The sequence below is a fragment of the Gavia stellata genome, chromosome 4 (assembly GCF_030936135.1).
Source record: "Gavia stellata isolate bGavSte3 chromosome 4, bGavSte3.hap2, whole genome shotgun sequence".
Classification (NCBI taxonomy): Eukaryota; Metazoa; Chordata; class Aves; order Gaviiformes; family Gaviidae; genus Gavia; species Gavia stellata.
In genome coordinates, this window is record NC_082597.1 from 60,753,831 (window position 1) to 60,766,037 (window position 12,207).

General features: G+C 42.3%; 1 protein-coding gene across 3 annotated transcripts in view; it reads right to left on the minus strand.

Moving 5' to 3' along the window:
* The window catches only part of ABTB3 (ankyrin repeat and BTB domain containing 3), a 177,319-nt gene that overhangs the window by 86,921 nt on the left and 78,191 nt on the right, over nt 1-12,207 (minus strand). The window contains exon 6 of one of the 3 annotated variants that reach the window (XM_059816041.1): nt 8,980-8,992. The exons of the other annotated variants lie outside the window; for them this stretch is intronic. Within the exon in view, the coding sequence (XP_059672024.1) occupies nt 8,980-8,992 (13 nt within the window). The remainder of the gene's footprint in view (nt 1-8,979; nt 8,993-12,207) is intronic. 3 annotated transcript variants of the gene reach the window in all.

Consider the following 12,207-nt stretch of genomic DNA (forward strand, 5'->3'; position numbering starts at 1 on the left):
ATTACAATTTCCTTTCAACTGCTTGCACAGATGAATATCAGATTAGCCACTCCACCCTCACCATGAAAGCCCACATTTAATGAAAATAAAGAATGGTGAAATATTTTAGAAACACACACTGCTATTTACTGGCTTTAGGGCAGTCTCCCATCACCCCAAGCATTTGCTATGCTCCCTCCCACCCTGCTAAGAATGGCACTGAGCACAGCAGGATAAAAACCACCTACCCTTGAAGGCATATGATACAGGACTACAGCGATCTCCTGAGCTGTTGACAACCCCAGCACAGAACGCACCCTACAGCCCCCTGCATGGCCCCCCCTCCTCCCTCAACCAGGTCTGCTGCATCATTTGGGGTATCCCTAGCAGGCGAGATGTTCTCACCAGCAATCACCTGAGCTCAGGTACCAGCGGCTGTGACCTGCATGGGACCAAGGTACCCGGCTCCCACCCTCAGTAAAGGAGTAACTCTCTGCCTTCAGCATGTTCTTCAATGGGGTTTTGCCACGTTTTTAAAGCCAAATATTCACCTAAAAATTTCACTGACTGGAAACCCTGGATGCTGGCCAGATGACAGTCCTTTCTAAAAGTAACCTTCGCGTTCTTCAGACATTCCCCTTAGCTTACGAAATAGAAATGGCTTGTTAATAGCACGTATTTCACCATCCAGACCTTTGATATATATACCTACAACAATAAATCAGCTGTGACCAGTATAGGTTAGCCCACATACATATATATGATAAAATCATTACAAACAATGAAAAAATTTACAAGAAGAGATGTTAAACTATGTCGCTAGCATACTTTCATGACTGGTTGCCCTACAGATTGGCTGGCTGAACCCATTTCAAGTAATTCAGGTTTTACAGAGCTGATGGACACCCTCTTCCCCACCCAAATATAATACAAACTGTGTTCAGGTGCATGAGCTCATTACATGGCTAACCGAAAAATACTTTTAAAAATTACTTTACAGAAGTTTAATACTTTTTTTCAATTCCTGCAGAGTATCAATTTGTACATTCTGAATTTTATAATATCATGGTACAGTTTTCTTGCTAAAATATCTCATTCATTTTTTGAAAACAATGGCATCTATTACTTCTCCAGGCAGAAAAGGCTGCACATTTATTCTCAGAGCAGTTAAAGGTCAAACCCAGTTTTCATTCATGCATAATCTTCAGATTTGAACCTCTGCATTATTAACCTCGTTCACTTTTTCACCTAGACATTCACTTACAGATCCACAACACCAAAAACCCCAAAGTAAAGGGATATGATCATTTCTACAGCAGAATCTTCTAGGGTGCACCAAACAGACAGTAGCTAATGGAAAAACAGATACTCACTATTTTATCCTTCTGGTTCAGAGTGGTCTTTGGCATGACTTTGACACGACCGCATCTTATCCATCCTCTGCTTTGAGTAAAGCATGATGCCGTTCCCCATGGGCTCACACAGGTGCCCTCACAGGGACAGAGCCACATCCCCGGCAGTGCCTCAGCCGCCCCACGGCACTGCTTCACCAGCCCTTCCCCAGTACTCAAGCACCAAAACTAGGGTGGGGGGAAATACACTGTGGAGCAGTGTTTCCCGCACAGCCTTGGTCTTGGAAATGGCTGAGCCAACTCGGCTGAAGTTTTTTGTTCTGTTTTTTTTTTTTTTTTTTTTTTTTAAAGAAAGAAAGGTATTTTTAAATCATTGGGGGGAGGTGACTGCCCTAGAAAAAGGTAACTGCAGTTGGAACATATCAGAAGCAACTGAAATTGGGGATGTATAATGATCAGCAGCGGGTAGCCATAACAGTAGGCCATGCTAACTACCTCACCAGCTACATCTCATCTGCTGATTTTATTTAGCCTTTTCTCTTTTAAGCAGACTGAAAGAAACCAAATGGTATTTGGAAACTTCCAGACACTGCTTCAGTGGGTCAGCATTACATAACTGATAAGCTCACTAAGCTGCAACATACGCTATGAAGGACATAGAAATTAAATATAAATCTTGGAAATTGATTCAAGTGAAAACCCCAAACAGGAAAGAACTCCCAAATAATAACCCAATACAAAGTAAACTCTTCATTGTACTCCTTTTTCCGAACAGTCAAATAAGCTCCCTTTCCATCACTCAGGTACAGCCTCCAAACAGCCGCCTGTTCATGACTTCATTTCTTCCCTCATCTTGCTTGCATACAGACCTCCGCTTCATTTTTCACCAGCTGTGCTCATGACAGCTACCTGCTCACAGCGTCCCTGGGACCCATTCCTCAGCATCTTCTCCAGGGCTACAAAACCAAGACGCCCAATCCTTTTACTGTGAACATCATTTTACACCAGCAACAAACCAACCCCACGGTTCAGCCTGGAAGTCCTCGCTGGAGGTGGTTACAGCTCCTAAACTAAGTAAAGTTGCACTTATTCCAATCACATTCTGTGTGGATAAGCACAACAAAATGGTCCCTATTTTGTATTTCTTAATATTAACAATGATATGAACCACAGGGAATTATAAGAGAAATATGAAGATCATTATATTTGGAAAAGACACAGATTCAATGACAACTACTATTTTGTAGCATAAAAGCACACCATGAAATGTTAATTGCAATGCACCACACTGCAAGACCTACAGGAATTACAAGCAAGTTTTCATGGTCTCAGCAGCACATCACAAGAAAAACGAACAAAAATAGTCTAAATTTCTAGTTCAAAAATAAATTTGTAATTAACTATTTTAATTCTATTCTAGTGAAAAGGCAGAACTCTACAATTTAAATTATCTGTAATTCACTGCCTCCAGCCATGAGCGGACAGCACACTACCACTGACCCTAGCCACAGGGACTGCTACAGCAGGCCAAGAGTGATCTATGAGCTTCATTAAAAAGTTAAATAGAATTCATATATACACACACACAATATGTGAAATTAAAGTAGGCATTTGCATGCACCAGACTTCCCAGAGAGTACAGTCTGCTGGAGAACTGTCACTTACTTTAAGCGCGTTTGCCCAGAAGTATGTAATCAAGAAAGTAATTCTTAACTCGCTGCTAAGAGTTTGAATACGTGTTGGACTCGGCTGTGCAGAGAGATACCTGCAGGGCCACCTCCACATATACTCCTCTTGGTGGATACTTGGTGGAGCCAACAGACAACATTCAGAAAATGAGTTACAATGCCTGTCCCCAGTTTATCTACTCATTCATTTCATCTCAAGAGTTAACATGTAATAGGATCCGACTCTCCTCCTAAAAGCACCTGTTTTTGTGCGAGGGCTAAGCCACAGCACAGTGCTGAGGATGCTGCTGTACAGGCATCTGACAGCTCTTGAACATAATGCATAGAGCACCGACCCATCAGCAAGAAAATACCATATTAAGTAAATCAGTGCAATTTCTCTCATTGCTGTGGTCTTTTAAACTAAGTTTTAGTGCACTCAGGGAGAAAAATATATTGTCTAACTACAGACGATTCATAGGCAGAGCTAAACTGTTCATTTAAACGGGAAACAATATCATATATATAACGGTGCAAGAGAAAACAAGTTACACAGACACAAGACTTGAAAGATGTTGCACGTGGGTCATCTTTTCTGACGTGAGGTTTGCATAATGAAGAAAGACAATTCTTCTGGCCCAAATTCTTCATGTTAATCATGACTCTAGGTGATTAATGATGGATTTAGCAGGTGCTCAACATGGTTTGTTGAGCAAGAAAGTTGCTTCTTACCCTGGCAGAGGTGGAAGTAACCTCCCTTCTCCCCATCTCCTGCAGTGGAAGGGTATGGTACGGTAATGGCAATATTCCAAAATTAACAGGTCACCATGAACACAGCTGCAGTGCGCAAAGCCTTTAGTATGAGAACTGAAAGACCACATTTAATGAAGAGGAATTTTGACAAAAGAGGTGAGCTTCTTTTTTTTGCACGTGGAAATTGTTATTCTTGGTATTTCCAGAGCACACTGAAGTACTGAAACTTTTTCATTTAACGTATCTGTAAGTTCCTTCCTCAGACAGTTTCATCTTTGTTCAGCACTCAGGTGATATTCTTTGTCCACTACACATAGTTAGGGAATTTGACACATTTTTATTTAGTTTCTGAAATCAATTGTGTGTGTACATGTCACCAGTACTGATTTATCATATGATCACGGGCTCTTTCCCCACCTCTGCTTAACCAGCGGCTACTTGAAACTTTGAATTCACAACCAACTTTAGCATCAACTGGCAAAAAAAAAAAAGTCTTCAACTCAAATGATTTAAAGGGATGAGTATAACAATCACGGCAAAAGCAATGACGATATAACAGTCTGAAAGCCTTTGAGACTAGTTCTCAAAATTATGAACATCAGGAATTTAGGTTTCACCCTACATTCAACCCCGTAAACATTAAAAATTCTACCAGTTCACATTTAAGGATCCCCAAGTAACTTCGACTTTGCCCTGATCATGAAATGAAGGCGACAACTGGAAGTTTTGAGACAAGGTTTTCTTCTTCAGATAGAGCTGGAAAGAGTAACTGGAAGCTGTCCTTCAGTTTTGGTTATGGATTGATCATAAGGTTGCCACTCACAAAGTCCACCCACTGGAGTTTTTAAGCAAAAATATGTTTCAGAAGGGATCCGATTCAGAAAGGGCAAGTCCAGCAGCATGGCTTTCCCCAGCACACTCTGAGATAGGGAAACAAGATGCAGATGCAAACACAGACTGCCCTGAACTCATTTCTCAGGATCCCTAGCCTTGATCTTCATCACATACTTTTGAATCTTTCCAATCTGAATTGTTCGTACAGCAAAAAACACATTCTGGGGTCTGCACATCATGGTGGAAGGAAAGAAAAATATGACTGCTAGAGACAGTGCTTGCAACTCTAAGGAGAAAAATAGTAAAATATTTTGGGGATGACTTCAGAATCATGGGAAATATGCAGGATGAAGCAATGGCTTTCATGTCCAAGTGGAAGTATGATTAAAATATCCTTAGGCACATAACTCAAGAGTCAGCACAGAGCAATATGATGTAGACAAGAGAGATAAGGAGCTCGTGAACTGTCATTTATTGATAGGACACACAAGATTAATGCAAGCAGCTATAGAGAAGGAAAACAATAAAAACATAAATGATGGAAAATAATCCTCACACTAAGCTACTCTGCATGCTTTTGGGGAATGAACTGACAGCTTAGTGTGCAGTAACATTCATGTGATCTACTCTTACTTTTCACGCGTTAATAGTAACTGACTGGTGTGCATGGCAGCAACATGAGGACAGCTCTGTTGAAGCAAACACCAGTTTGCACTTAATTTTAACAGCAAACCTTCATTTAGGTACTTCAAAAGCAGACCAACCAAGAACTGACTCTGAAGCAAAGCAAGGAGAGACATTCAAAATATGTAATAGTAACACAGAGAAAAATTACGCATCTTGGGGGGCAGCTAGAACATGCAGGTCTTCATCCAAAGACAACAATGTATAGGACACCAACCAAGACAAGGTCTTGTCCAAAGACAAGAAATGTATTATTAGAGATGAACCTAGACTAGGTGGAAACAAACACATTTTTGTCATCTCTCAGCTGGATAAGGGCAGTTCATCTACTGATCATGAAGCTTTCAGGCCCTGGCAAGTCCCTACTCACGCAGCACACAGTCTCAGCCACGCAGGCTCCTGCAATTGCCTAAGCCACCATATTTCCACCAGAACTAACAGCCCCAAGGTGTCCCACCACCAGGTCCAAGGTACTTGGTTAATAATAACTACTTATTTGGCTAATATCCTGTTTGGATATAAAATCCAAAGTCCCATGGGACACGCTGGAAAAGCTGCTGCTAAAGCTGAGTGGATCAGGAATGTTTGGATGTGGAAGATGACTCCCGTAGGCATGCAAAATGCCTGCTGTGCCAGGGCTCAGCTGGTGGCAAACACCAATGAGCTGGCCGCCCGTGGAAATCCTGTTCCAGCGACAGCTCCCCGCCGGTACATCTGTACGTGTGCCAACACCCACTCTTTATTCAATTCCCTCCATTGGTTTATTCTGGCTGCCGACCAAATCCCTACATGCTGTAGCCCACAGCTGGGAATCTGCAAGGGCGGTAGGGGAACAGCATGGGGGTTGATGGCACAGCCACACCGCTGCCAGCCTGAAAGCGGGGAAACCAGTGCCACCACCGAGCTGGGCTGGCTCCTCATCGCTTTCGGGAGGGCTCTGCAGTGACCGCAGCCCATGAGAACAGAGTGACCTCCTTCATCCCGTCGAGGGACGTACGTGACATATGTAGGTGCTGTGGTTTGCAGGCTGTGGTTGCAAGCAGGCAGGTGCGGAAACGGGCTCATTTTTTTGCAGTGCACAGGCAAGGGCTGCCTGGGTGCGCTCGTGTAGCTGTGCGTGCCAGTGAGCATCCTCCGGCTTTGAAGAGCCGTCAACACAAACCAGCCCTGCGCTGGCGGGGGTTTGTAAAGCGCATTGCTGGGTTTGCTTTATCACCACAGACTAAATGCTACTGCAGATGACTCCCATAAAATGAGATACATTGCTGTAATACAGGAAACCATATTTACCAAGATACTTAGAACTTTATTTTCAATATATATCTTCAAAGCAATTAACTGATATTAGGGCATTAATTTTCCTCAGGCCTCTGCGATGCAGACGGGTAAGGTTAGGCCTTTCTTAGTTTACACAATTAAGGTGCAATGCTTCAAATCTGCTGCCCTGAAGGGGAGCAGAGGTACCAGTACGTGCAACGAAACTAGAGCTCAGAGGTCTTAATGCACCAGCCCAAACCCCCTCCTCTGTGAGAAGTGAAAGAGTCAGCAGCAGGGTAAAGCCGGGTGCAAGGCACTCCCTGGGCAAAGTCAGCAATACAAGGCTCACAACCACAACCACCGAGAGCACGCAGCATGAACAATGCACCCAGTGAACGTTTTAACACGTAGATCCAATGAAGGTTCATTAAAGAAGCAATGCTCTACCTCGATGCCATGCAGAGTGGCTTCACCCCAGTGTATGTACAATGACACTGGGGGCACTGCCCCTTATTTACACCACTGAAGGTCCCAAATCAGCCCAAAACACTCATTGTGATGAAGAACCAGGGATATCCAGAAGAGTATGCTGCACAGGCGCAGTGGGGTAGGAAGAGGAGCTTTGTTCCCACGGGGAACGTACGCCTTGTCCAGGCCTCAGGATCTTCTACAGCAAGCGCAAGCCCCCCACGGCGCACCCCCAAAATGAGCTGGGAGCCCGACTCCCACCTCCAGTCGCAGTCCGCCACGGATGCCTGCCTGGCCTCCAGCAACCCCACTGACCTTCACATGCCCCAGTTTATCCCCCTGTAAAACTGGTGATGTCCTGATGATGGCTTGTTTCAAGAACGTTTGGAAAGCACCTTGAAAAGTCCTACGCTACATAAACAGCCCCTCCAGCAGGTTTACCAATAAACCAATTCTCAAAAGCAACAGTGAAAATGAGAGCTTTGTGGGGACTTATTTAAACACAGGCAGATGATTTGGCCTTGGTAGCAGAAGGGTGCGCGCTCTGCTCCTTGGGTGCATTTCAAAGACAACTCCGCTATGCAGAGGTGAAAACGAAGTGCTCTTAAAAAAAATACGTCCCTCACCCAACACTGTGGACTTTAATAACTCCAGATGTCTAATATTTCAATTCTTAAAACCTTGCCTTGTAAAAAAAACCCCACCAAAGTCAAAAGAAAAATGCAAGGAGGAAAGCACACTTTATATTCATTAAAGAGCTCACCGAACTGCACAGCCTACCTGGGAGAGTCAAAGGAAAGGAAAAAAAAATACAAAGTACAGATGTTTCAAATCATACAGAGCAAATATTCAAGGGCAGTGAAATGTTATGAAGTAGCTTAGTAGAACTGTTTAACAGTCTCAAAGATACTTTTAAACATTTCATTGTCAGGAAATCCAAATGTCAAAAAATCCCAAAATTGGCTTAAAAATAAATACATTTTTATGAGTAAAACTGGAGTTCTTTCATTTGCTGCTTTATTTCCACAACTTTTTCAGCATACGCTCTGCTCTAGTCATGTTGTCAAACTTATCTCTTCAAACAAGAAAAAAAGAAATTACATTTTCCTGCGTGTCAGAGGAAAATATCTCAAGAAAACCTAGCATCCCGACAGCTTGGGCTTTAGGAAAACCATTAAACAGGCAGAGACCTTTACTGACCACATCAGCCACGGTTCTTAACTGGATCCTCACCGGTATCTCAGCCATTCAGTCTGAGATTTTTAGTAGCACCTTTCATAGATTTACAGGCAATAAATCTATCAAAGCCTTCTGCTTTTCTTTCATCTTCTGTGGAAAAAAAAAATTAAAATTACAAAGAAGAATGCCAAAGAAAAGCTTGTGGCGTTTGCCAGAGAAAGGGAAGACAGTGAAAATAATTCAGCACTAGGAAGAAGAATCCGTATTGATATAGTTGATAAAAATATGAAATAATACAAATATAGTTCATGCAACAGTCCCAGGACAAGAGGTCATTTTTTTGTAAGCTGTCTTTGTGACCTTATTATTATTTCTTAAAACACTCCAACACTTTGAGCTTTGCCGGTATTAACACAGAGAAACCCCTGCAGGACTGGGGAGGGAGGCACAGTCAGCAGGGCTACAGGTCAAGGGCTGGAGCACACTCGCAACACCCCTCATCACTGGAGGCGGCTGGTGGGACTGGCAAGCCCAAGTACTTTGCAGAATGAAGTAACACCTATCAAGGTCAAGCTCTAAATGCAAACATGCCACAAGGAACTTAATAGGAATTAATGATTGTGTAAAACATGGTGACTTTAAAGTTAGTATACAGCATTGCGATTTGAAAATTTGGGCTTGGATGTCATAGCATTTCCTTGGATTCAGCTTTTTCTACAGATGTAAAAGCGCGCCCCCCCCCCCCCCCCCCCCCCCCTTCTTAAGAGAAAGTTTAATGAAAACACCAAGGGACAGTGATAAATTACTTCAACCCGACCACTGATTTAGTAGAATATTCTTAACCAGATAAAGTCCATAGGGAACAGGTTTCATATAAGGTGAAACTCATACCAATTTTATCATCAGCACAATAAAGATCAAAGATGGCAGGACTTTTTTATTTGCCAACTCATCTGCTTTTTGGTTTTTTAAAACCCACCATAAAAATAATGTACCAGATCAAGCTCTCCATCACTACAGTGAAAAATGAGGAGTAATGCCAAGAGTCACTGAGACTACCACTGAGCAAAACACTTGGGGAAAACGCGGTCCCCTCTCTCTTTCTTTTTTGGGTATATATAACTAGATGTCAGCAGCAGCTTACTAATCGCTCACTTCCAAAATCCCAGCGGGAAGTGGCGGATGGCAAGGGAGCCATCCAGAAGGCGCACAGCCCATCCAAACAAGACCTCTTGCTCTATGGCAGAACACACTTATCTCTGCAAAGCCTTTGTTTAACCACCCCAGCTGAAAACACATGCGGATAACAAGCATTTACAAGCAATTTAACCTAAAATTTGTCGTGGGTTTGTTAGTCTTTGCTGGAAATAACATTTGGCAGCCATATACAGCCTCTGCACCCTCAGTGACGGGCACTCCCGATAACACGAAACGGAGGCTGGCAACATTTTTCATGGCAAGCTTTCATGCAGTTTGGTGGTAATTTTTTCAGAGATGCTTTTCTCTGTCGTTTTATGTAAACTTTACATCAAGTTCAGTCAACTTTTGTTTAGTGAACTCAAGGAACTCATTTTAGTAAAAAACATGAAAGAAAAATATCAATGAAAATCTGAAAGAGGAAGGGAGCGAATAATTTGACCTGAAAACTCATGTGTTGACCAGATTTTCACTGTAAGACTAATCACTGAAGAAAGCACCAAATGGCAAAATTCACTCATCATAAACTTCAGAGATTTTCAAGAAAGCACTTGACAGACTCCATCACTATTCACTCTGGAACATCTTGAAGTGTTAGGCTTGCCAACAAAAATAATTACCTCATCAAGCCTTTATACCAAGCTGCAGCTTGAATACTTAAAGCAAATGCAGATTTAAGTACAAGGTTCAACATAAAGGCCGGTGTCAGATCAGCAAGAATTCGCTCACTTCTGTAGCCGGGCACTGCAATCGACTTCACTGGGAAAACAAACATAAATGTAACAATATATGGTTTAACAACTCTCCTTCAAAATCCAGCCATTGCTGATGTTCCCAAGTCTTTCAAATGCATCCTACCCAACACGTGAGACTGATAAACGCCAAGAGCTGGGTCCAGCACTGGAGGAAGACGGAGTTTAGCAGCCTGCTAAAGAGGAAAAAATTGTAATTAAAACAACTTCCATCTTAGAAGAAGTGATGCAGTTTATACAGTAATTGGTTGTAATTCACAGTCAACTGAGATAATTTCACCAACTGAGAAGAGGGTATTTGTACTTAGCATCCTAAAAAGGATTCATCCATTAAAAAAAAGTATCTATGGCTCAAACTCTTGAAGACTACAAGCCTTCAACTCAAAGTGTTATTCCTGCCTTGATATACAGACACGAAAGTTGTAAATCCGTGAAGGGTACAGACAGACAAATGCCATTAGAAGCAAATGTATCAGAAAATCCTGGGTATAGCATAAAATGAATTGATAAGAGATGCAAGGATTTACTCCAAGGATGTCTATTATCTGTAGGGTTAACCAGAAAAGGGGGTGGAAACATTTACCAAGTGTGGTAGGGATGCAATCTGAGCAGAATAAGGTGGGGGGGGGAAACCCCGGAAAAAGTGGAAATTATACTAGAAGTTTTGCAAGCACAGGTGGGCTTTCTGGAGTAGTTCCTCCTTGTCTCCAGCTACACAGGCAGATAAAGAGCTGCATCGTTAGACCCTGGCTGAAGCAATACAGACACCAAAAAGCAGTAACTTTGCTCGTGTAACGGCATCCAGACTCTGGGCTTTCTGCTGGTCAGGCTTTGCCAGCTGGAGGCGGTAACTCTTTGCTTGCACCCACGCCAGCACAACTCAGCAGCACCAGCACGGCTGCAGCCTGCACTACACCTCGTCCCCAGCAATTGCGGGCCACCGCTGCACTCTCGCACATGCAAAAATACAGCCCCATCTTGCACCCTTGGAAACGATATTCACAGCAAAACTGCCCACAAGCAAGCACATGGGGAATTAGCAATAAACCTGCTCCCTCATATAACTGATCTTCACTCAGCTAAAGGTTTTATAGAGCTGCGCTACGAAACTGGGGGATACGTAAAAGTCATTGCTTAAGAGACGAGCAGCTTACCAACTAGAAATGAGATGTGAAGGGATTCCTTCTTTCTGTTCTTACAATTTTAATGTTTCTATAAATGTTTTACATGTCTTTATTGTAAGGTCGTAAACTATGAAGGCTAATTTTAAGAAAAGAGTGAATCTTTAAAGCAATGTAAATCCCCCTATATGGCAAAGGCAGTCTATACCTTATAATACACTGCATCTACTAGCAATCCACGAGCATTTAAGTGACCATTGTGAGCATGACCTGGACTAAAATTAAACTCCACAGACCAGTGTTACATGGCTGACAAAAATGGCACATATTTTAACATATGCATGAAATAAAAACTAAAGAATCCGAATAAATCAAAAACTACCCAACACATGCAGGAAAATTATTGTACTCATCAATATATAGGTAAAAAAATATAAAGACATATTAATACTTTTGGGTTGATAATTCACTTAAGTTACAACATATTCCACACACAACTCAATCAGAAAACGTAATTTTTTGGAACAACTTAGTTAACTGTATGCCCAAACCACGCCAAAGGAAAGTTAAAGTCACGAAGTCAAGTATTCTAAAATTAGGAATTGCCAGATTACATTTACTACTGCAATCGTAATTTTATTCTCTTGTGCATGCGCACTATCACACACTGTTTTATTCCACTGCTAGTTTTTTCACAAAGCTGACAAGAGACCTGCAAAAACTACTGGAAAGTTGGAAGGAAAGCAGAAATAACAGATGATTACAGTGATTAGTCCCTGATTCTAGAGAAAAACAATAACAAAGAAAGAAAAAGAAACCCAAACACCTGCTGTGTTTCCTTGTCCTCCTGTCACTGAGATGGATGGCTTCACATCGACATGTTTCCAACATACAGTTAGCCACCTTTTCTCTGGCTGAACATCTACAGAGTGGTGCCTTCTCCTGGGAGGAAAAAATCCCCAGA